Source organism: Loxodonta africana, chromosome 9, assembly GCF_030014295.1.
Source record: "Loxodonta africana isolate mLoxAfr1 chromosome 9, mLoxAfr1.hap2, whole genome shotgun sequence".
Lineage (NCBI taxonomy): Eukaryota > Metazoa > Chordata > Mammalia > Proboscidea > Elephantidae > Loxodonta > Loxodonta africana.
Window position 1 is genome coordinate 2,704,679 of NC_087350.1, and position 26,514 is coordinate 2,731,192.

General features: G+C 39.4%; 1 protein-coding gene across 10 annotated transcripts in view; it reads left to right on the forward strand.

Annotated features, from left to right (window-relative positions):
* Positions 1 to 26,514, forward strand: part of SPIN1 (spindlin 1) — an 89,498-nt gene that overhangs the window by 36,870 nt on the left and 26,114 nt on the right. For all 10 annotated transcript variants that reach the window (XM_064291006.1, XM_003421569.4, XM_064290999.1 and 7 more), the window contains one exon: positions 2 to 209. In XM_064291006.1, coding sequence (XP_064147076.1) covers positions 158 to 209 — 52 coding nt within the window. In that variant the 5' untranslated portion in view covers positions 2 to 157. The remainder of the gene's footprint in view (position 1; positions 210 to 26,514) is intronic.

The window sequence follows — 26,514 nt, forward strand, 5'->3', positions numbered from 1 at the left end:
GAGCACTGGTGATTTCAAGTATTTTTGCTGAATCTCTAAGAGACACTTGGATGGTGGATTAACAAGAAGGTTGAAATTTTGTGAGAAGTTTCAAATTGGAGAATACTGAATTTTCACCCTAGTCAGGCAGCTGTGCTGCTCACTTAAATACAGATGAATGAAGACCCCATTCGGAAAGACACCTGGCCAGCGGTCCAGAGCTGATGCAGGTAGGCAGCGCGAGTATGGGCGGACTGTGCAGCGCTTGTGTGCCTAAGCACATTTGAGGGTAATAAATTCACAACAGATGCAAAGTTGAGCACTTTTGTATCCTATCTAGCAGTTGGCTGTTCTTGAAGCTTTGTAATTTACAGGATTTCATGAGAAACCACAAATTTAGTAATCTGCGTATACCTACAAAAACGTGAAAAATCCAGATTTAATGTCTTTAGGCAGGAATCATATTAATCTTTTTTTTCTGTAGTCTCTCACCTTGCGGCAAGTTACAGATGCCCAGTAAACTTGCTAAGTGAATTGTAAATACCTGTTTAATGTGATTATAGTAAAACAAAGGATTTATTTTGAAAGAAGAAATAAAAGTGAGTTGACTAGATGAGTTTTAGATTTAATGAGATTTGGGATGCTGATAGATAGCAGTTTTAAGGAAAAAAGATAAGCTTGGAATTTTTGCATGTTTATTTGAAGGAGTAATGTTGTTAGGAGCTTTTGAGTTTGATTCATAGTGAACCCCTGGGACAGAGTAGAACCGCTTGCTCCATAGGGTTTTCTAGGCTGTGATCTTGACAGGAGCAGAACACCAGATGTTTTCTCTTCCATCATTGCTGGGTGGGATAGAATTGCCAGCCTTCTGGTTAACAACCGAGTTCTTAACCATTGCAACACCAGGGCTCCTTATACTGGTGTGAAAATGAATGTTTACTAGAGATTATGTTAATTCTCATTTTTATGGCACATAACAACACCTTGTTGCTGTCTAGTTGATTCCAACTCATAGCGACCCTATAGGACAGAGTAGAACTGCCCCATAGGGTTTCCAAGGAGTGGCCGGTAGATTCAAAGTGCCAAACTTTTCGTTAGCAGCCAGGTTGTTAACCACTGCGCCACCAGGGCTCGGTAGCTGTGTGGCACATAGCTAATAGAAGCTCATACTTGGCCTGATTTTTTTTTTTTCACTCCCTCAAAAAACAAAAATAAAAAAAAAACTTACAGGATACGCTATAAAATAGGTATGTGATATTTTATTTGGGATCTGTGTTCATCCCAGAGACAAATTTGAATATGGAAAAAATTTGCCCTGACATTTTGAGGTTCTTTGATAAATGAATCTGAGAATCATTAGCAAAATTATTAATCTTAGAAAAATGGTTGCTAGGTGATTCAGAATTGTTTCTTGTATTGGTAGTTTCTTTGTAAAAGAGCCACAGGCATTAAGATTGTAAGTTTCCCTTACCTTTTTCTGGAGCCCCGGTGGTGCAGTGGTTAAGAGATTGGCTGCTAACTAAACCTGCTAAAAGGTCGGCAGTTTGTATCCACCAGCCTCTCCTTGGAAACCCTATCGGGCAGTTCTGCTTTGTTCTGTAGGGTTGCTATGAATTGGAATCGACAGCAGTGAGTTTGATATTTGTTTACCTTTTTCTGATTTTAGTTCCTCTTTTATAAGGTAAAGATACTACTGACTTAACTATTTGTTCATTATTTATCAGTAAGAGTGAATTGGGATAGTGATCACTGACTGAAGCGTAAGTCAGCTAAGAGCATGTTATTCAGAGTCCCAGCTCTGTCTTACTGGTTGTGTAGCCTTGGGTACATTTTTTTGTCTTCTTCAACCTTGGTTTTTCTCATCCAGCAAACGGAACTGTATGTACCTAATGGAGAACGAATGAGGTAATGTGTGCTGGGTACTTAGCTGGGCTCTTGACACATTATAGCTGCTCTGCAGATAGCATTATTATTGTTGATTATACTGCTTACAATAAAATGTTTTTATTTCATCTTACTAATTGAAAAAAAAAATTGCTGTCAGGTTCTTGTAGACTAATGAAGCCTTGTAGGTCTCTGTCATTTGAAATAGTAATTTATTTTCCAAAATTCTTCTACGCAATTCAGTATTCCAGTTCGTTGATTTTGAAGTCATTTTCTTGTTAAGAGGAAAGTAAACTGATAAAAGCGATGCGCAGTATAATATAAGTAACTGAAAGGAGAGAACAAAACAATAAACCAGCTGCTGTTGAGTCGACTCCAACTTAGGATGACCTTTCGTGTGTCAGAGTAGAATTACGCTCCATGGGATATCCAGTGACTGATTTTTCAGAAGTAGATTGTCAGGCCGTTCTTCCAAGGCACTTCTGGATGGACTTGAACCTCGAGCCTTTTAGTTAGCAGCAAGCACACCATTCAGGGAGTCCGTAAGTAGCTGAAGAAACCAAAAACTCATTGCCATCGAGTTGATTCTGACTTTTAGCAATTCAGTAGGACAGTAGAACTGCCCCGTAGGCTCTCCAAGGCTGTAAGTCTTTATGGAAGCAGACTGCCACACCTTTCTTCTGCGGAGTGGCTGGTGAGTTTGAACCGCTAACCTTTCAGTTAGCAGCTGAGCTTTTAACAACTGTGCCATTAGCAGCTGAGCCTTTCACCGCTGTGCCAACAGGGCTCCCTGTAAGTAACTGAAGGAGTTAAAAACCAGGATATGTTAATTTTTAAGGGGAATGTTAATCCTATCCAGTACTTTGATCTTATGTTTTCTTATTCTTCAGTATTTCTTAGAGCATGTGGCATAGAGCTAAAGACAAAGGAGTGCTTTGTAAATTCTAGTTGACCCATTGATAGGTATTTGTGTGTAAGACCGTGGGATAATTTATTCTTTTTCACTGTTGCATGTTGTTTTTATTCTTATGTGCCGTCAAGTTCATTACGGCTCATAGTGACCCTATAGGACAGAGTAGGACTGCCCTATGTAATTTCCAAGGCTGTCGGAATTAACTTGACAGCACTGGGTCTGGGTAATCTTTATGGAAGCAGACTGCACATCACATATTATACCCTATTTTGGAAAGATTGCTGACCTTTGGTTCAGTCTTGTTTATTTAAAATTATGGCTCATCATTTTTTCTGTTAACAGAGATAAATCCTGTGTTGCTTTTTATCCCTTATATCAGTTAGAGATGTACCCATTTGCAAGTAAAAGAAAATTAACTCAACAAGGGGTTTATTTTTGTCATGTGACAAGTCGCAGCAGGCATTCCAGAGTTGATACGGTGGCTCAACTATGCTGCCAGGCTGAGGCCATCTCAAGGGATTCTTCACTCACTGTCTGGCCCCTGGGGTGGGAAGACTAAAATAACTGGAGGCTTTAATAACAGCTGAGGCTCCTAGGGCATCTGTCTTCTTATGTGATCTTTTCACATCGGACCTCTAGATTAGTGGGACTTCTTAAACTAAGGCTGAAAGCTCCCAGAGTGAGAGAGTGAGTGTCCCAGGAGTGACTTGCAGAAGCCATATGGCCTGTTCTATTAACCTTGGAAATCAGGCAGAGAGACCCCTGCAGCATTCTGCTCTGTTCATTGAGGCAGTCATACAGGCCAGCCCAGGGCCGGGGGGGGCGTTCTGCTCTGTTCATTGAGGCAGTCATACAGGCCAGCCCAGGGCCGGGGGGGGTGTTCTGCTCTGTTCATTGAGGCAGTCATACAGGCCAGCCCAGGGCCAAGGGGAGGCAGCATTCTACTCTGTTCATTGAGGCAGTCATACAGGCCAGCCCAGGGCCAAGGGGAGGGGGCGTTCTGCTCTGTTCATTGAGGCAGTCATACAGGCCAGCCCAGGGCCAAGGGGAGGGAGCATTCTACTCTGTTCATTGAGGCAGTCATACAGGCCAGCCCAGGGCCAAGGGGAGGGAGCATTCTACTCTGTTCATTGAGGCAGTCATACAGGCCAGCCCAGGGCCAAGGGGGCGGGGCATAGACTCTGCCACTTGAGGGGATGTGGCCATGTTTTCAGAGGCACCGCGATGGTGAATAGATTGGGTTGGCAGCTCCTGATGTCTGCCGCAACTCCCAGTACCTGACACTGTGTTTGACTCAGAGCCACCACGATGGTGAATAGGTTGGGTCTGCAGCTCCTGATGTCTGCCACAACTCCCAGTACCTGACACTGTGTTTGACTCAGAGGCACCACGATGGTGGATAGATTGGGTCGGCAGCTCCTGATGTCTGCCGCAACTCCCAGTACCTGACACTGTTTGACTCAGAGGCACCGCGATGGTGAATAGATTGGGTCGGCAGCTCCTGATGTCTGCCACAACTCCCAGTACCTGACACTGTGTTTGACTCAGAGGCACCACGATGGTGGATAGATTGGGTCGGCAGCTCCTGATGTCTGCCGCAACTCCCAGTACCTGACACTGTTTGACTCAGAGGCACCGCGATGGTGAATAGATTGGGTCGGCAGCTCCTGATGTCTGCCGCAACTCCCAGTACCTGACACTGTGTTTGACATAAAGCATAAGTGATTAATAAAAATTTGAATCATTGCATTCTCTGTATATTTATTTATATGTGTTTAGAATTTCTAGTTTGAAAATAACTTAGGTTTATGTATATTATAACTGTATATTGGAATTTAATTGACTTCTAGAATGGTAGTTTATATATTCCTAAAGTGTGGAGTGGCAAGTGCTATTATACTGTCATTTTTTCACAGTGTTAGTCTCCATTCTTCCTAGTTTATCAAGGGCAGCAATATTCTTTTTCTGTCTCTTTTAACTTATGGCATACTTTAATCATACTTAAAGGTACAGGGAATGATAATAATAGATATCCATGTACCTAATATTCAAATCTAACAAACCTTAACTTTTGCCATATTTATTTTGAATGTTTTTTTTTTTTTAAACAAATTGATTTTACTTTTAGTGAAGTAATACAATCTCATAGTTGAAAATGTAAAGAAGTGCTAGAAGGCTTATAACAAAAAAACAGTATTTCCAGAGGTAATACTTTTTTTTAACTCTTTCTGATTCTTACCTTCATAACTGGCAAATAATATGGGTCTATGAATTTCTCTTAACCCACTAATTTTAGATACTATGTATTGACTTCTATTGAGGATACTGGCTATTTCATTTAACATCTTCCTCTCCTACTAACCTCCCACTGAAGTCTTTAGCTAAATTGTATTTCTTGTGTCTATTATAGTTACTGTATAACTATTGGACACTGTTTAGCCAAGTAACACAGTACGATTACTTTTTATGAAATTTGAAGTTTCTTGTACCCTCCAGCAACTTTGTAAAACAACTCTTGATATACTTTCTGCATAGCCAGATGTCTCAAATGTGTTAGATAATACATCATCTGGTCCATGTATTCCTTGAAGGTGTTTTTCTGGTGCCTTTTGTCCCTTTCTAGTATCTACTGAATGCTCTGTAGACCTGTTGCAACACTGTCATTCTAGGAATTCCTTTTGTCTCTTCTCTGTGTTGGATTCTCTTGTTTACTGGATCCCATGCCTTCTCGTGTTTTGGCGTGTACTCCTGTGTTGGCGTGTACTCCTGTGTTGGCGGGCGCTCCTGTGTTGGTGGGTACTCCTGTGTTGTCGTGTACTCCTGTGTTGGGCGCTCCTGTGTTGGTGGGTACTCCTGTGTTGGTGAAGCATGTACATCTTCAGTAAATTTTCAAGAGTATGCAATGAAGGACTCGGTTGTTAAAGCAGTGAATGGGGTATATGGTGATTCATTTATGTTTTCTGCTCTACTTTTGTATATGCTTGGAATTTTCTGTAATATTTTTTCAAAATGTACATAGAAGGTTAAGCTTTTTGAGACCTTGCTTTGGAGTGGTCTTCGTTCTTTTGTTATGTTCTGTGCTTTGGGTATAAGATTCTGGGTTAGCAGCTGTTTTTCAGAATTTTGAAAGTGTTGCTCCATTGTCCTTGAGATTACAGTGTTGCTGTTCAGAGAAGTTGGATGCTGTTATTTCCGATTTTTGTATGGGCCCAGTGGTTTCCCCTTCTGGGGAACTTAGAATTGTCATTTTATGTGTTCTGAAACTTTATAGCAACATATTTAGCGTACGCCTTTTTCAGTCATTGTTCTGGGCCTTTTCAATCTTTGGCTCCACCGTTTGTGTGAATTTTTCTTGTGTTGCTATTTTAGCCTGTCTTCTATTTTTCTTTCTTCTCTAGAATGCATGCTAGTTGGATATTAGGCCTCTTAGGTTGGATATTAGGCTTCTTAGGTGAATCCTTTTATTTTTTTAATTAAATTTTTCTTAATTTTCATCTTTTTCTTATCCGTCTACTTCCTGGGGGAATTTACTGACTTTATTTTCCAAACTTCCTGTTATTTTTTCCCCCCATAAACTCTAGTCAGCATTTTTTATTTCTACAAACTCTTTTTTGAATGTCTTTTTTGGTGTAGTGTCTGTCATTAGCATTTGCCTATTTTTTGATTGGATTATTTCTCTTTTTGTTGTAGAGGTGTTGGATTCTCCTGTAGATTTTAGAGATTAGGCCTTTATTGGATTTGTCATAGCCCAGAATTTTTCCCAGTCTGTAGGTTCTCTTTTTACTCTTTTGGTGAGCATAAATGTTTACTTTTTAGAAGATCCCAGTTGTCTATTTTATCTTCTGGTGTTTGTGTATTATTAATTATGGTTTGTATCCTGGTAATGGTGTGTATAGGGTGGCTCGAGAAGACAATGTAAAGTATTATAATGATATGTACAAAGACCTGGAGATAGAAAACCAAAAGGGAAGAACACATTCGACATTTTTCAAGCTGAAAGAACTAAAGAAAACATTCAAGCCTTGAGTTGTGATTCTACGGGGAAAATATTAAATGAGCAGGAGGCATCAAAAGAAGATGGAAGGAATACACAGAGTCACTGTATCAAAAAGAATTGGTTGATATTCAGCCATTTCAGGAGATAGCATATGATCAGGAACTGATGGTACTGAAGGAAGAAGTCCAAGCTGCACTGAAGGCTTTGGCGAAAAACAAGGCTCCAGGAATTGACAGAATATCAGTTGAGATGTTTCAGCAAATGGATGTACCACTGGAAGTGCTCACTTGTCTATGCCAAGAAATTTGGAAGACAGCTGCCTGGCCAACTGACTGGAAGAGATCCGTATTTGTGCCTATTCCAAAGAAGGGTGATCCCACAGAATGTAGAAATTATCGAACAATATCGTTAATACCACATGCAAGTAAAATTTTGCTTAAAACCATTCAAAAGTGATTGCAGTAGTACATTGACAGAGAACTGCCCTGCCAGAAATTCAGGCTAGATTCAGAAGAGGACGTGGAACGAGGGATATCATTGCTGATGTTAAATGGATCTTGGCTGAAAGCAGAGAATGCCAGGAAGATGTTTACTGGCATTTTATTGACTATGCAAAGGCATTCGACTCTGTGGATCATAACAAATTATGGATAACATTGGGAAGAATGGGAATTCCAGAACACTTAATTATACTCATGAGAAACCTGTACGTAGATCAGGAGGCAGTCATTCGAACAGAACAAGGGGATACTGTGTGGTTTAAAGTTAGGAAAGGTGTGTGTCAGAGTTGTATTCTTTCACCATACCTATTCAGTCTGTATGCTGAGCAAATAATCTGAGAAGCTGAACAATATAAAGAAAAATGGCGCATCAGGACTGGAGGAAGACTCATTAACAACCTGCGTTATGCAGATGACACAGCCTTGCTTGCTGAAAGTGAAGAGGACTTGAAGCACTTACTGATGAAGATCAAAGACCACAGCCCTCAGTATGGATTACACCTCAACCTAAAGAAAACAAAAATTCTCACAACTGGACCGATAAGTAAACATGATAAATGGAGAAAAGATTGACGTTGTCAAGGATTTCATTTTACTTGGATCCACAATCAACACCCGTGGAAGCGGTAGTCAAGAAATCAAAAGATGCGTTGAAAAGCAAAGATGTCACGTTGAAGACTAAGGTGAGCCTGACCCAAACCATGTTGTTTTCAGTTGCCTCATATGCATGGAAAGCTGAATGATGAATAAGGAGGACTGAAGAAGAATTGATGCCTTTCAATTGTGTGTTGGCAAAGAATATTGAATATACCGTGGACTGCCAAAAGAACGAACAAATCTGTCTTGGAAGAAGTACAACCAGAGTGCTCCTTAGAAGCAAGGACAGTGAGGCTATGTCTCACATATCTTGGACGTTGTCAGGAGGGATCATTCCATGGAGAAGGACATCATGCTTGGTAAGGTAGAGGGTCAGCAAAAAAAGAGGAAGACCCTTAATGAGATGGATTGGCACAGTGGCTGCAACAGTGGGCTCAAGCATAACAATGATTGTGAGGATGGCACAGGACCAGGTAGTATTTCGTTCTGTAGTACATAGGGTCGCTATGAGTCACAACCAGCTTTATGGCACCTAACAGCAACAGTGCCGTGTATTAGGACCTCTAGCGTTGACCCTGTTATTTCTTCTATGACCTTTATAGCTTTTGGTTGCATATTTAGGTCTTTGACCCATTGTAAATTAGTTTTTGTGTATGGTGTGAGGTGTGGGTCCTGTTTCATTTTCTGGAGTTGGGCATACAGTTTTGCCAGCACCATTTGTTAAAAAAAACTGTCCTTCCCCCATTCAATGGGGTTTGGGCCTTTGTCAGAGATCAGGTGACTAGAGGTGGGTGGGCTTACATCTGGGTTCTCTACGAACTCTTTTATGATCTCATACTTTCTTCATTTCATAGATGCAAGTAGCTTACATCTTTGAGGATATATATTATATTTTTTTGAAAGTTTCTTGAATGAGCGCTGCATCTTATGAGTTTGTATTTCTTTCCTTTTGGAAGCTTTCCAAAGCTTTCCTCCAGTCTCTGGTGATCATTGGCTGATCATCTGTGTAATAGAACAAGATACTAAAAAGTTGACTAGAAGCTTTATGTATTGAAGTGGGCTTTGTTGCCTGGTGGACGTCACTTAGACATTACTGAGGACTCAAGGAGTCAGTATTTAAGGGTATTTTCTCCAAAGGCCAATTTTCAGATTTCCGGCTTGGGTAATGACAAGTCTTGCTGCTGGTCTTCTGAAGATAGGCTGGAGAAGGGCCTGGCTGGAGGGGTGTCTCACTATTTAGTGTACAGCATTTCACATGATCCCTGGAATTTCAGTACCAAGCCTCGTCCCTGAACTTCTTTGTGCCTGTTGCCCATGAGTCTCAACACTCCACTTTAATGTCTGCAGGAACCTACCTGGCGGGTGCGTTGAACGGTGGTCAGCTGAGTGGCCTGAGGAGGGAGGGAGAGGACGTGGCATTGTTTGTTCTTTATGCAGACCTCCAAAACTTGCCCTATTTTCAGTACCTGCAAGGTCCCTTCATTTGGTGCTGCTGGTTTCTGAGCCTCTCTGGGTTTTGTAGGAAAGAATCATCTTCTCATCAGTATTGACCTTCGAGTTCACTGGGACATTTTGTATTTCTCAGTTGGCTTTCATTTTCATGTATTATGATTCAGAGTTAAATCCATGTTTTAGTGAAGATGAAGCTCATTTTTCAGTTTTTCTTTGTTGTGTAGAGGTAATTTTTGAGAGCAGAAGTTGTTGGAAGAATCTTGAAATTGGAAGTCCCTTGTTAAGGAACCCAGCCTGTTTCCTCTGTTCTTTCCCAGAAGTAACTGTATTCTGTAGCTGGGGAGTGTATCACTTTTATGCTATATATATATATATATATATATATATATATATATATATATATATTGCCAGAGTGATTTAATTTACAGAAATGGTATCATACCGAACATACTTTGCAACTTGCTTTTCGTTTCTCATTGTTTTTGTGATTTTTCCTTGTTAGTAGTTTATTTAAACTGTTATGTTCATTGTATGATCAAACTTGATCTCTCTTTTTTTTTTTTTTTTTGATGAGTGCTATTACTATCCCAAGTAATAATTCAGTGACATTCTTCCTGGTTGTCTTTAAGGTTATATATACAGTGCACATCAGCAAAGGATTTATATAGTAGAATACATAAACTCTCCCACAAATCAAAAAAAAAAGACAAAAAACCCAGTTGAAAAAAAAGGGATGAAAAGGCAATTTTTAGAAGAAACCAACAAAGTCAATTCCGACTCATACCAACCCTATAGGACAGAATAGAACTGCCCCATAGAGTCAGAAGAAAGCAAAGTGGCCGATAAACTTATGAAAAGATGCTCAAGTCTCACAAGTGATCAGGCAGATGTAAATGAAATTGAATAAAAACGTAATTAGCAAAATAGATCAAAATCCTGTATAAGACAAGAATTGTTTTATATATAGCTGTTTTCTCACCTTCCTAGTCATCTTGCAGTACAACATTGCCCAGGGTTGGGGTGGCAGGTAAGGATAGGATCCGTGCTGTCGTGTTTAACGCCCGTTCTGCACATTTTGAGGTGGAGCCTGGCTGAGAGTCATGAGAATCATTGCCTTTCTGAGCAGTGATCCTCTCTGTCAGTGCTGGGAAGAAATGGAGAGAGAACACGGGTGGCAGTTTGGTGCTGGCTGTTGTTGCGTAGTGACATCGAGGATTCTCAATTACTATCCAGCAGACTTTCTTTTGGTTTCCAAGTTCCTGGAATAAGGCTCATTAACCACATAATCAGGATTGTGTATCTCTCTGATCCCAGAAAAAGACCAGGAGTTAGAATCCTTGAGAATAACCGTATGCCCGGAATAGGCTCACCTCTCCAGTCTTCTGATTTCTCTCTGTCTTTATTTTTATTGCACTTTTTTATTTTTTCAGTGAAAGTTTACAATTCAAGTCAGTTGCTCATACAAAAACTTATGTGACCATAGTTACTCTCCCTATAATGTGGCAGCACACTCCTGTTCTCCACCCTGTTTTTCCTGTGTCCGTGCAACCAGCTCCTGTGCCCCCCAGCCTTCTCTCACCTCCAGACAGGAGCTGTCCACTTAGTCTCATGAGGTGCTTGAGCTAAGAAGAGCACTCCTCACCAGTATCATTTTATGTCTTATAATTCAGTCTAATGTTTGTCTGAAGAGTTGGCTTTGGGAATGGTTTTACTTATGGGCTGAGAGGGAGTCCAGAGGCCGTGTCCTTTCGGATTCCTCTAGTCTCAGCCAGACCATAAAGTCTGGTCTTTTTACGAGAATTTGAGTTCTGCACCCCACTTTCCTCCTGCTCCATCAGGGATTCTCTGTTATGTCCCATTTCAGGACAGTCATTCGTGGTAGCCAGGCACCGTCTGGTTTTTCCCGTCTCAGGCTGATGGAGTCTCTGGTTTATAGGGCCCTTTCTGTCTCTTAGGCTTATATTTTCCCCGTATCTGGTGTTCTTCATTCTCCTTTGGTCCAGGTGGGTTGGGACCAATTGATGCATCTTAGCTGGTGACTTGAAAGCTTTTAAGACCCAGATGCCACACACCAAAGTGGGATGCAGAATGTTTTCTTTTTATCTTTTTTTTAATTCATTTTTATTGTGCTTTAAGTGAAAGTTTACAAATCAGGTCAGCCTCTCATACAAAAATTTACATACACCTTGCTATACACTCCTGATTGCTCTCCCTCTAATGAGATAGCACAGTTCTTCCCTCCAGTCTTTCTCCTCATGTCCATTCGGGTAGCTTCTGGCTCCCTCTGCCCTCTCAACTCCCCTCCAGACAGGAGAGGCCAACATAGTCTCATGTGTTTACTTGGTCCAAGAAACTTGTTCTTCACGAGTATCATTTTCCATCCCATATTCCAGTCCAATCTCTGCCTGAAGAGTTGGCTTTGGGAATGTTTCCTGTCTTGGGCTAACAGAAGGTCTCGGGATCATGGCCTCCGGGATCCTTCTAGTTCCAGTCTGACCATTAAGTCTGGTCCTTTTAGGAGAATTTGGGGTCTGTATCCTACTGCTCTCCTGTTCCCTCAGGGGTTTTCTGTTGTGTTCCCTGTCAGGGCAGTCATCGGTTGTGGCCGGGCACCATCTAGTTCTTCTGATCTCAGGCTGATGTGTAGTCCCTGGTTTATGTGGTCCTTTCTGTCTCTTGGAAACCCTGGTGGTGTAGTGGTTAAGTGCCACAGCTTCTAACCAGAAGAGTGGCAGGTAATCCACCACATGCTCCATGGAAACTCTGGGTGCAGTTCTACTCTGTCCTGTTGGGTCACTATGAGTCAGAATCGACTCAGCGCCAGCGGGTTTGGTTTCTGTCTCTTAGGCTTATAATTACCTTGTGTCTTTGATGGTCTTCATTCTTCCTTGCGCCAGGTGGGCTGAGACCAAATGATGCATCTTAGATGGCTGCTTGCTAGCGTTTAAGACCCCAGACACTACTCTCCAAAGTGGAATGCAGAATGTTTTCTTAATAGATTTTATTATGCTAATTGACTTAGATGTCCTCTGAAACCATGGTCCTCAAACCCCGCCACCCCTGCTATGCTGGCCTTTGAAGTGTTCAGTTTATTCAGAAAACTGCTTTTGGTTTAGTCCAGTTGTGTTGACCTTTCCTGCATTGTCTTTCCCTTCACATAAAATAAAACTTAGCTACTATCTAATTAGTTATACTCCTCTCCCTCCCTACCTCCCTCCCTCCCCCTTCTCGTAACCATCAAAGAATATTTTCTTCTCTGTTTAAATTATTGCTCCAGTTCTTATAATACTGGTCTTATATAATGTATGTCCTTTTGCAACTGACTAATTTCACTCAGTATAATGTCTTCCAGATTTCTCCGTGTTACAGAATGTTTCATGGACTCATCATTGTTCTTTATCGATGTGTAGTATTCCATTGTGTGCATATACCATAATTTATCCATTCATCTGTTGATGGGCACCTTGGTTGCTTCCAACTTTTTGCTATTGTAAACAGTGCTAAAATGAACATGGATGTGTATGTATCTGTTCGTGTAAAGGCTCTTATTTCTCTAAGATATATTCCAAGAAGTGGGATTGTGGGATCGTATGGTAGTTCTATTTCTAGTCTTTTAAGGAAGCGCCAAATCGATTTCCAAAGTGGTTATACCATTTTACATTCCCACCAGCAGTGTAGAAGTGTTCCAGTGTCTCCACAGCCTCTCCAACATTTATGTGTTTTTTTTTTTTGATTGATGCCAGCCTTGTTGGAGTCAGATGGAATCTCATTGTAGTTTTGATTTGCGTTTCTCTAACAGCTAATGATCGTGAGCGTTTCCTCATGTATCTGTTAGCGGCCCAAATGTTTTCTTTAGTGAAGTGCTTGTTCATATCCTTTGCCCATTTTTTAATTGCATTATTTGCATTTTGTGATTGAGATTTAGCACAGTCATGTAGATTTAGAGATCAGGAATTGATTGGAAATGTCATAGCTAAAAACTCCTTCCCAGTCTGTAGATAATCTTTTTACTCTTTTGGTGAAGTCTTTGGATGAGCATAGGTGTTTGATTTTTAGGAGTTCCCAGTTATCTGGTTTCTCTTTTGCATTTTTAGTAATGTTTTGTATACTGTTTATGCCATGTATTAGGGCTCCTAACGTTGTCCCTATTTTTTCTTTCATAATCTTTATCATTTTAGATTTCATGTTTTGGTCTTTGATCCATTTTGAGCTTGTTTTTGTGCATGGTGTGAGATATGGGTTTTGTTTCATTTTTTTTTTTTTTTTTTGCAGATGGATATCCAGTTATGCCAGCACCATTTGTTAAAAAGATTGTCTTTTCCCCAGTTAACTGACTTTGGGCCTTTGTTAAATATCAGCTGCTCATACGTGGATGGATTTATGTCTGGATTCTCAATTCTGTTCCATTGGTCTATGTGTCTGTTGTTTTATCAGTACCAGGCTGTTTCGACTACTGTGGCAGTGTAATAGGTTCTAAAATCAGGTAGAGCGAGGCCTCCCACTTTGTTTTTCTTTTTCAGTAATGCTTTATTTATCTGGGGTCTCTTGCCCTTCCATTTGAAGTTGGTGATTTGTTTCTCCATCTCATTAAAAAATGTCGTTGGAATTTGAATCGGAATTGCATTGTATCTATGGGTGGCTTTTGGTAGAATAGACATTCTTACAATGTTAAGTCTTCCTAGCCATGAACAAGGTATGTTTTTCCAATTGTGTAGGTCTCTTTTGGTTTCTTGCAGTAGTGTCTTGTACTTTTCTATGTATAGGTCTTTTTCATCTCTGGTAAGATTTATTCCTAAGTATTTTATCTTCTTGGGGGCTACTGTAAATGGTATTGATTTGGTGATTTCATTTTTGATGTTCTTTTTCTTGGTGTAGAGGAATCCAACTGATTTTTGTATGTTTATCTTGTATCCTGATACTCTAATGAACTCTTCTATTAGATTCAGTAGTTTTTTTTTTTTTGAGGATTCTTTAGGGTTTTCTGTGTATAAGATCCTGTCATCTGCAAATAGAGATACTTTTATTTCTTCCTTAGAAATCTCATGCCCTTTATTTCTTCATCTAGCCTAATTGCTCTGGCTAGGACCTCTGGCGCAGTGTTGAATAAGAGTGGAGATAAGGGTCATCCTTGTCTGGTTCCCTTTCTCAAGGGTAATCTCTCCATTTAGGATGATATTGGCTCTTGGCTTTGTATAAATGCCCTTTATTATGTTGAGGAATTTTCCTTCCATTCCTATTTTGCTGAGAGTTTTTATCATGAATAGTTGCACTTTGGTCAAGTGCCTTTTCTGCATCAATTGATAAAATCATGTGGTTCTTGTCTTTTATTTGTGTGGTGGATTACATTAATTGTTTTTCTAATGTTGAACCATCCCTGCTTACCTGGTATAAATCCCACTTGGTCATGGTGAATTATTTTTTTGATATGTTGTTGAGTTCTATTGGCTAGAATTTTGTTGAGGATTTTTGCGTCTAAGTTCTTGAGGGATATAGGTCTGTAAATTTCTTTTTTTAAGGTGTCTTTAGCTAGTTTTGGTATGAGGGATATGCTGGCTACATAGAGTGAGTCAGGGAATATTCCGTCCTTTTCTAGTAGTAGTGGTGTTAACCTCTTTGAAAGTTTGGTAGAACTCTGCAGTGAAGCCAGCAGGGCCAGGGCTTTATTTTGTTGGGAGTTTTTTGATTACCTTTTCAGTCTCTTTTTTTTGTTGTTGTTATGGGTCTATTTAGTTGTTCTCCCTCTGTTTGTGTTAGTTTAGATAGGTAGTGTGTTTCTAGGAATTCATCCATTTCTTTTAGGTTTTCAAATTTGTTAGAGTACAGTTTTTCATTGTGACCTGATATGATTCTTTCAGTTTCAGTTGGGACTGTTGTGATATTGCCCATCTCATTTTTTAATCAGGTTATTTGCTTCCTCTCCTGTTTTTCTTTTGTCCATTTGGCCAGTGGTTTAACAGTTTTGTTGATTTTTTTCAAAGAACCAGCTTTTGGTCTTGTTAACTCTTTTAATTGTTTTTCTGTTCTCTAATTCGTTTAGTTCTGCTCTAATTTTTATTATTTGTTTTCTTCTGGTGCCTGAGGGTTTCTTTTGTTGCTCTTTATTTGTTTAAGTTGTAGGGACAGTTCTTTGATTTTGACCCGTCTTTTTGTAAGTGTGCATTTATTGATATAAATTGACCTCTGAGCACTGCTTTTGCTGTGTCCCAAAAGTTCTGATAGGAAGTGTTTTCATTTTCATTGGAGTCTGTGAATTTCTTTATTCCCTCCTTAATGTCTTGTATAACCCAGCTCTTTTTGAGTAGGATATTGTTCAGTCTCCAAGTGTTTGACTTCTTTTCCATGGTTTTTCTGTTACTGATTTCTACTTTTATGGCATTATGGTCAGAGAAGATGCTTTGTAATATTTCGGATTCTGCTAAGGCTTGCTTTATGACCTAATATGTGGTCTATTCTAGTGAATATTCCATGTGCGCTAGAAAAATAAGTGTACTTGGCTGCTGTTGGGTGGAGTGTTCTGTATATGTCTTATGAGGTCCAGTTGGTTGATTGTGGCATTTAGATCTTCCGCGTCTTTATTGAGCTTTCTGGATGTCCTGTCCTTCATTGAAAGTGGTGTGTTGAAGTCTCCTACTATAATTATGGAGCTGTCTATCTCACTTTTCAGTGCTCGTAGAGTTTGTTTTGTGTATCTTGCAGCCCTGTCATTGGGTGCATAAATATTTAATATGGTCTACGGCGCTGGTTTTGTTTTTTTTTTTTCATCTTTCTGGTAAATTGTCCCTTTAATCATTATATAGTGTCCTCCTTTATCCTTTTTGGTGGATTTAACTTGAAAGCCTATTTTGTCAGAAATTAATATTGCCACTCCTGCTCTTTTTTGATTGTTATTTGCTTGATATATTTTTTTCCACCCTTTGAGTTTTAGTTTGTTTGTCGTAAGTCTAAGGTGTGTCTCTTGTAGGCAGCATATAGGTAGTTTATTTATTTATTTTTTAACCAATTTGCAACTCTCTCTTTATTGGTGCATTTAGTCCATTTACATTCAGTGTAATTATAGATAGGTATAAGTTTAGTGTTGTCATTTTGATGCCTTTTTTTGTGTATTGATAATTTATTTTATTTTTCCACTTTTTTGTGCTGAGAAGTTTTTCTTTGTAAATTGTGTGTTCTTTTTCATTGTAGTTGAATTTTTTTTTCTGAGTCTTTATGTTTATCTTGGATTTTATTTTGAAGTATGGGATTGTTAGTCTTCTTTGTGGTTACCTTGATATTTACCCCTATTTTTCTAAGTATAAACCTGACTTGTATTTCCGTATATTGCCTTGATTTCCTCTTCATATGGAAGATCTATGCAACCTGTATTTAGTTCCTCTTTATTGATTATTGTCATGTTTTACATAATGACATCAGTGAATCCCTGTTTTGAGCGTTTTTTTTTTTTTTTCCTTTATTTTTGTTATTTCCGTGTCTGAGTTGATATCGGGATGCTCTGTTCTGTGCCATTGTATTGTGGTGATATCTGATATTATTGATTTTCTGACTAAAGAATTTCCTTTAGTAATTCTCGTAGCTTCGGTTTGGTTTTTGTAAATTCTCTAAGGTTGTGTATATCGTAAATGACTTAATTTCACCTTCATATTTGAGAGAGAGTTTTGCTGGATATATGATTCTTGGCTGGCAGTTTTTCTCTTTCAGTTCTCTATATATGTCATCACATTGCCTTCTTGCCTGTGTGGTTTTTGCTGAGTAGTTAGGACTTAAGTGATTCTCCTTCGTAGATGACTTTTATCCCTGGCTGCTTTTAAAATTTTGTCTTTATCTTTGGTTTTGGCAAGTTTGATGATAATATGCCTTGGTAATTTTCTTTTGGGATCTAGCCTGTATGGGGTTCGACGAGAATCTTGAGTAGATACCCTTTCATCTTTCATGATGTCTGGGAAGTTTTCTGCCAAGAAATCTTCAACAATTCTCTCTCTGTTTTCTGTTATCCTTCCCTGTTCTGGAATTCCGGTCATACGCAAATTATTCTTGATAGAGTCCCACATGATTCTTAGCATTTCTTCATTTTTTTAAATACTTTTATCTGATTTTTCTTCAAATATATTGGAGCCAATTGCCTTATTCTCCATCTCCCCAGTTCTGCATTCTAGTTCCTCAATTCTGCTCCTCTGACTTCCTTTTGAGTTGTCTAGTTCTGTAATTTTATTCTTAAAAAAAAAAAAGAATTTCTGAATGCTGTCTTTCTATGGATACTTGCAGCTTATTAAATTTTTCATTATGTTCTTGAATAATCTTTTTAATTTCTTGAACTCTTTTGTCTGTGTGTTTCTTGTCTTTTTCTGTACATTCCCGATTTAATTTCTGATGTCTTGAAGCGCAGAACATTTTTTTAATAAGCTTTGTTATGCCAACTGACGTAGATATCCCCTGAAAACATGGTCCCCAGGTCCCCACCCCTGTTCTCCATCCCACCAATTGTTTGGTTGCATTCAGGAAGCTTCTTAGCTTTTGGTTTAACCCAGTTGTGCTGACTTCCCCTGTATTGTGTGTTGTCCTGCCTTTCACCTAAAACAATTCTTGTCTACTATCTTGTTAGCGAATACCCCCTTTCCTCCCTCCCCACCCACAAAACCATTAAAGAATGTTTTCTTCTGTGCTTAAACCTTTTCTTGAGTTCTTACAATAGTGGTCTTTTCCAACTAATTTCACTCAGCATAATGCCTCCCAGTTTCATCCATATTATGAAATGTTTTAATGAGTCATTGTTTTTTATTGTTGTGTAGTGTTCCATTGTGTGACTAAACCATAATGTGTTTATCCATTTTATCCGTTTATGGGCACTTAGATTGTTTCTGTCTTTTTGCTATTGTGAGCAGCAGTGAACATGGGTATGCATATATGTATTCATGTGAGGGCTCTTATTTCTCTAGGATATATTCCAAGGAGTGGGATTGCTGGACTGTATGGTGCGTCTATTTCTAGCTTTTTAAGGAAGTGCCAAATCGATTTCCAAAGTGGTTGTTCCATTTTATATTCCCACCAGCATTTTATAAGCATTTCAGCCTCTTCAACATTTATTATTTTGTGTTTTTTAGGATTAGTGTTAGCCTTGTTGGGGTTTGATGGCATTTCATTTTAGTTTTGATTTGCATTTCTCTAATTGCTAATGATCATGAGCATTTCCTTACATTTCTGGTAGTGACCGGAATGTCTTCTTTGGTGAAGTGCTTGTTCATATCATTTTGCCCATTTTTGGATTGGGTTGTTTGTCTTTCTGTTGTTGAAGTTTTGCAGTATCTTGTAGAGATTAGACACTGATTGGATTTGTTGTAGCCAAAAATTTTTGCCCAGTGTGTAGGTTGTCCTCTTACTCCTTTTTTGAAGTCTTTGGGTGAGCACAAGTGTTTGATTTTTAGGAGCTCCCAGTTACCTAGTTTCTCTTCTGGTGTTTGTGTGTTATTAATAATGTTTTGTATGCTGTTTATGCCATCTATTAGGCCTCTTAGATTTTATATTTAGGTCTTTGATCGATTTTGAGTTTGTTTTTGTGCGTGGTATGAGGTATGGGTCTTGTTTTAGTTTGTTGCAGATGGGTATCCATTTATGCCAACAGCATTTGTTAAAGAGAGTGTCTTTACCCCAGTTAACTGACTTTGTGCCTTTGTCAAATATCAGCTGCTCATAAGTGGATGAATTTATGACTAGATCTCAATTCTGTTCCATTGGTCTATGTATCTGGTGTTGTAGCAGTACCAGGCTGGTACTGGTAGTATGGAGGCCTCCCACTTTGTTCTTCTTTTTCAGTAATGCTTTACTTTATGAAGTTGGTGATTTGTTTCTCCATCACATTAAAAAATGCCATTGGAATTTGGATCGGGATTGCATTGTATGTATAGATCGCTTTGGGTAGAATAGACTTTTTTAGAATGTTAAGTCTTCCTAACCATGAGCAAGGTATGTTTTTCCAATTATGTAGGTGTCTTTTGGTTTCTTTCAGTAGTGTCTTGTAGTTTCTTTATATAGGCCTTTTACATCTCTGGTTAGATTTATTCCTAGGTATTTTATCTTCTTGGGGGCTATTGTAAATGGTATCAATGTGGTGATTTCCTCTTTGACGTTCCCTTTGTTGGTGTAGAGGAATCCAGCTGATGTTTGTATGTTGTATCCTGGTACTTTGCTGAACTCTTTCAGTAGTTTCAGTAGTTTACTTGTGGATTCTTTGGGGTTTTCTCTGTATAAGATCATGTCATCTTCAAATACAGATACTTCTTCCTTACTAATTCAGATGCCCGTTATTTCTTTTTCTAGCCTCGTTGCTCTGGCTAGGACCTCTAGCCCAGTGTTGAGTAAGAATGGTAATAAAGGGGGCATCCTTGTCTGGTTTCCATTCTCAGTGGGAATGCTTCCAGACTCTTCTCCATTTAGGATGATGTTGGTCGTTGGCTTTGTATAAATGCCTTTTATTATGTTGAGGAATTTTTCTTCTATTCCTGTTTTGTTGAGAGTTTTTATCATGAATGAGTGTTGGACTTTCTCAGATGCCTTTTCTTCATCAATTGTTAAGATCATGTGGTTCTTGTATTTTATTTCATTCAAGTGATGCATTACATTGGTTGTCTTTCTAATGTTGAACCATGCCTGTATATCTGGTATGAATCCCACTTGACCATGGTGAATTATTTTTTTTTGATATGTTGTTGAATTCTGTTGGCTAGAATTTTGTTGAGGATTTTTCCATCTAAGTTCATGAGGAATATTTGTCTGTAATTTTCTTTTCTGTGGTGGCTTTATCTGGCTTTGGTATCTGGGTTATGCTAACATCACAGAATGAGTTTTGGAGTAGGGAGTATTCCATTCTTTCCTGTGCTCTGATATATGTTTAGTGGTAGTGGTGTTAACTTTGTGTGAAAGTTTGGTAGAATTCTCTAGTGAGGCCATCAGGCCAGGGGTTTTTTGTTGTTGTTGTTGAAGAGTTTTTTAATTACCTTTTCAATCTCTTCTTCTGTTAATAGGTTTATTTAGTTGTTCTATCTCTGTTTGTGTTAGTTTCAGTAGGGAGTGAGCTTCTAGCAATTTGTCCATTTCCTCTAGGTTTTCAAATTTCTTAGAGTGCAATTTCTATTGTATTGTGTTATGATTTTTTAAATTTCAGTTGGGTCTGTTGTGATATCGTACATCTCAGTTATTATTGAGGTTATTTGCTCCCCCCCTTTGTCAGTTTGGCCATTTTTTTAAATCAATTTTGTTGATGTTTTCAAACAACCAGCGTTTGGTCTTATTAACTCTTTCAGTTGTTTTCGTATTATCTACTTCATTTAATTCTGCTCTAATTTTTATTGTTTGCTTTCTTCTGGTGACCGAGGGCTTCTTTTGCTGCTTTCTGTTTGTTCAAGGTGTAGGGTTAATTCTTTGATTTTGGTCCTTCTTTTTGTATGTGTGCATTTATTGCTATAAATTGACCTTTGAGAACTGTTTTTGCTGTGTCCCAAAGGTTCTGGTAGGATGTATTTGCATTCTCTTTTGATTCTGTGAATTTCTTTATTCTGTCCTTAATGTCTTCTATAACCCTGTAGTTTTTGGGCAAGGTGTTGTTCAGTTACCATGTGGTTGATTTTTTTTCCTTCTTTTTGTGTTACTGATTTCTGCTTTTATGGATTTATGGTCAGAAAAGATGCTTTGTAACATTTCAATGTTTTGGATCCTGTTAAGGCTTGCTTTATGACCTAATATGTGTTGTATTCCGGAGTATGTTCTATGTACGTTGGAAAAGAAAATATACTTGGGTGCTGTTGGGTGGAGTGTTCTGTATATATCTGTGAGATCAGATGGGTTATTTGTGGCATTTAGAGCTTCCGTGTCTTTAGTTAGCTTCTTTCAGGACGTTCTGTCCTTCACCAATTGTGGTGTGTTGATGTTTCCTACTATTATTGTGGAGCTGTCTCTCTCTCTTTTCAGTACTGCTCAGAGTTTGTTTTATGTATTTTGGAGCCTTGTCGTTGGGTGTGTAAATATTATGGTTATGTCCTCTCAGTGCATTGACCCTTTAATCGTTATGTAGTTGTCCTTCCGTATCCTTTGTGGTAGATTTTAATTTAAAGTCTATTTTGTCAGAAACTAATGTTGCTACTCCTGCTCTTTTTTGATTGTTGCTTGAAATATTTTTCCCATCCTTTGAGTTTTAGTTGGTTTCTTTAAGTCTAAGGTGTGTCTCCTGTAAGCAGTATATAGATGGATCACGTTTTTTTATCCATTCTGCCATTCTCTGTCTTTTTCTTGGTACATTTAAACCTTTTACATTCTGTGTAATTATTGATAAGTATAAGTTTAGTGCTGCCATTCTGGTCTCTCTTTTTTTTTTTGGTGTTGTTGACAGTTTCTTTGTTCCACTTAATTTTCTGTGCTGAGCTGTTTTTCTTTATATATTTCTCTTCCTCTTCATTGCTGTTGATTTTGTATTTGCTGAGTCTTTATGTTTTTCTTGTTTTTTATTTTAATGTGTAGGAAATGTTAGTTTCCTTTGTGGTTACCTTAATATATACCCCTATTTTTCTAAGTTTAATCTAATCTTTTATTTATATCACCTTGACTTCCTCTCCATATGAAAGATCTATGACTACATTTTTTAGTCCCTCTTCTTTGTTTTAATGTTGTAATCTTTTACATAGTGACGTCTCTATTTCCCCGTTGTGAGTTTTTTAGCTTTGATTCATTTTTGGGATTTCCCTATCTGGGTTGATACTTGGTTCCTCTGGCCTGTGTTCTGGTCTTGGGTTGTTATCTGATGTTATTGATTTTCTAACCGGAGGGCTCCCTTTTGTATTTCATGCAGTTTTGGTTTGGTTTTTGCAAATTCCCTAAACTTCTGTTTATCTGGAAATGTCCTAATTTTGCCTTCATATTTTAGATACAGTTTTGTTGGGTATATAATTCTTGGCTAGCAGTTTTGTCCCCCAGGCCTTTATATATATCTTCCCATTGCCTTCTTGCCTTCATGGTTCCTGCTAAGTAGTCCAAGCTTAGTCTTATTGACTCTCCTTTGTTAAGTGACTTTTTGTTTATCCCTACCCAGTAGCCACTCTTAAAATACTCTCTTTATCTTTGGTTTTGGCAAGTTTATTTATAACATGTCTTAATGACTTTTCTTTTGGGATCTGCCGTATGTGGGATTTGATGAGCATCTTGAGTAGATATCTTCTCATCTTTCATGATATCAGGGAAGTTTCCTGGCAGCAGATTTTCAGCAATTCTCTATGTTTTTTCTGTTATCCCCCCACTCTGGTACTCCAGTCACTCCTAGGTTATTCCTCTTGATAGAGTCCCACATAATTCTTACGGTTTCTTCATTTTTAAAAAATTCTTTTTCCTATTTTTACTCAAAATACATTGGTTTCAATCGCTTTATCATCAGTCTCACTAATTCTGACTTCCATTGCCTCAATTCTGTTCCAGTGACTTTCTGTTGAGTTGTCTAATTCTGAAATTTTATTGTTAATCTTCTGGATTTCTGTTTGCCATCTCTCTTTGTATTCCTTCAGCCTATTAAAATTGTCATTTTATTCTTCTCTAATCTTAACTTTCCTCTTGCTTTTTCTTTGTGCTGCTTGGCTTGTTTTGTGTTTTGCTTGATCTCTTTCCTGATTTCTTGAAGAGTTCTTTATGTTAATCTTTTGTATCCTACCTCTGGTAATTGCAGGAATTTATCTTCATCTGGAAGATTTCTCGATTCTTTGTTTTGGGAGCTTGCTAAAGCCATCATGGTCTGCATCTTTATGTGGTTTGATGTTGCTCACAGACATTAATATGTTATTGTATTAATTTATGTTATCTTTGCTTACTTGTCCTAACTTCTTGTTTTGTTTCGTTGTGATATGCTCAAATAGGCTGCTCAAGTGAGCTAGTTTGATTACTGGTGTGTTTGAAGCTCTGTCATCCTGTCACCAGGTGGTTAGAGGCATTTACTAGCTATGTGAGCCCAGGAGCCTGTTTACTTGTATGGATTCAGCTCAAGTGTCCAGGTAATAGGTCACCAGTGTATGGTGCAGGCTCTCCACCTACAGTCCTAGATGAGCAGGGGTGATTGGTGTAGGCAGGGGGTCACATCCTGAGCAAGACAAGGGGCTGACAACCACCCCTTAGTGTCTGAGTAAAGTATGCCCCTGTTCCCTAGAGCGTGTAGTTGGGTGTGTTTTGCAGCCGGAGTATGGGCACCCATTGGTGTTGGCTGTAAGCCTGGGAGGCACCACTTATTTTGGTTCCTTGTCACAAGTGGCTAGTTGTCATGGGTGGAACCACCAGTGTTCAGCCCCCTGATGTGAGTAGGTGAGGACCTTGGTTTATATGCAGAGCAGTGTCAAACATCACAAACCTGCCTCTGTCCCATATAGCTGAAACAGTTAGACTTCAAGTATATGTCCTGTTGTACTGTGTTAATGAGGGCCTGCGCTGTTGAAATGGGCCGACACTGGTGTACGCAGGGATACAAGGCATTCAGAGTCCGTGGCCCCTTATGCCTGTGCCTAGGCAAAGGAGGTGTTTCTGCCCTACGTTCCTGGCTTAGGGGAGCCGGCAGATTATTTTTTCCCTTTTTGTTAATTTGTTCCCTCTCCAAGGCTGGGAGAATGGCTCAGGGCACGCCACGGGTCCTACTTCCAGCCCAGGGAACGTGGCTATTGCTGAAGTCGCCTCGTGACCTAATGAAGGGTGGTGAGGGATCAGGTAAATGGAAGAGAGGTTTTTCCCAAAGGGATGTTTTTTGATCTGTGTGGTAGGTTAGACGCATGTACTTACCTTTTACCGATCGAGCGCTGCTTTTCGCTGAATCTTGGGGCGTGAGTGAACTCTATGCCACTGTCTGTCCTGATGTGGAAAACACGTCGTAAACGCCTGCTTGTCTCATGGCTGGCGCCAGACGACCCCAGACTACAGGGTGCTGGTTCCCTCCGGGTCAGGTCTGGCAACTCCTTGCTGCTTCTGAACCATCTGTCCCTCCCCCTGCTGCTTGGCCAGATTCGTCAACTTTTCCTTTGATATTCGGGGCTCCAAGATTGTCATATATAATTGATTCACTTGTTTTTTGGGGTCTTTGCTGTAAGAGGGACCACAGGAAGCATCTGACTACTCTGCCATCTTGGCCCTGCCCCTCTGATTTGTCTTAAAATTGTAAGTCATGGTCATTTACTTTCTGTTGAGGATGCACCCCTAGAGACCACCAGGGAAACCTGCTCGTTCAGAGCCCCCCAGTGCCATCAAGTCGATTCAGAGCTGGGTTTATTAAATTTGCAGAGCAACAGGGAGCATACTACCTTGACAGAGAGAGTCTCAGTGGAATGTCAAAAGAGGGAAATGTACTCATGGAGGAGGAACACTAGTTACTGTGTGGTTTCAGGTGGGCGTCAGTAAGTATGGTCTGGATGGGGCTTGGTTGGAATTTCTAATCTCAGCGAGTTGCTGAACGGTCATTGGTTTTTGTCTTTGGAATATCTGAGTCCACATGAAATTAAGTTAAAATTTCGTTTTTGGTCTTATTTTGGAATGTGTCTGGATGAGTCTCTGTTAAAACAGTTTGAATGTATATAATTTCTCTTGGATGTCATGGTTTAATAGAGCTTATCTGAGAATCATAGAACGGTTCATATTGTAAATTATGGTTCTCTTTCATTTCTCTCTTCACTAAACAAATAGATGTAGATGTAGCTACTTAGCAAAGGATCTTACTGTTTTTCCACTGGAAAATCAGTGATTCTCAGAGGTGTGGTATCACCCCACTTAGTGACAAAGATACGTTAGTGCCCACTGAATGTTTGCGTACCTACTTACTCTTCTGTACCTTACTTTTTGCACTTAACAGTAGGTATTAGTGACCACTCCTTACTAGTATTGAGAACTCTTCGTCATTGCTGTTTACAGCCGACTAGTGTGCCATTATAGGGTTGCTATCAGATCGCACTTGGGTATGACAACAGGTAAGGACAGTGCGCCATTGTGTGGATGTACCCTGTTAGTTGGTTCATTAGTCCCTTATTATTGGACATTGGGTTGTTCCCCCCCGCCCTCTTCCATGATTATAAGTAATAGCCACAATGAATAGGTTTATCCATAAGTCTTGCCAGTGAATCATTAGGTTTGTGGAAGTAGAATTGAGTCTAATACTAAATGCACATGTAATTTCGTGAGATACCACTAGATTCTTCTCCATGTACTTCCTGAAATTTTACATTCCTCCCAGCGATACGTAAGACTCTCCCCACAGTCTTGCCAGTATAGTATGTTGTCAAACGCAGATTTTTGTAAGCCTGGTAGGTGAGAAATGGTGCCTGATGGTGTCTCAGTGTTGTTTTTAAAAATAATTTTTATTGTTCTTTAAGTGAAAGTTTACAAATCAAGTCAGTCTCTCACACAAAACCCCATGTACACCTTGCTACACACTCGCAATTACTCTCCCCCTAATGGGACTCCCTCCGCTCTCTCTTTTGTGTCCATTTCGCCATCTTCTAACCCCCTCCACCCTCTCATCTCCCCTCCAGGCAGGAGTTGCCAACATAGTCTCAAGTGTCCACTTGATCCAAGAAGCTCACTCCTCACCAGTATTGAGTGTAGTTTTATGTGTGAGCCTAATACCTTGTTTTACGTGTAAGGGCTAATTTCTCTTCCTTTTTCAGTTTCTATTTTTCCTCTCTACTTTTAGAAGCTGTGTCTTTGTTAATATTATTAGCCTTTTGTCTGTGATGTAAGTTATTTATCTTCCTAGACCTTCTATTGGAAACCCTGGTGGCGTAGTGGTTAAGTGCTACAGCTGCTAACCAAAAGGTTGGCAGTTCATACCCACCAGGCACTCCTTGGAAACTCTATGGGGCAGTTCTACTCCGTCCTATAGGGTTGCTATGATTCGGAATCGACTCAGTGGCAACGGGTTTTGGACCTTCTATTGTGTGGCCGCAGCTCCTTGGAGGCATTCTTCCTTGGTTCCTGGTCTCTTGCTCCTATCCGTACTAGGTCTTTCAGCCTGTTTCACATACTTTGAAGATATCACTCGCTCTCCTGTCTTCAGTGTTGATGATGGAAGAATGAGTCTAGGCTAAGTTTTTTTTTAACTGTTTCTTTTGAAATCATTTTAGATTTTACAGAAGTTGCACAGGTAGTACTTGTATTCATTTTTTAGTTTTCGAGAGCTCTTGGTTTCCTTTTTTCATCAC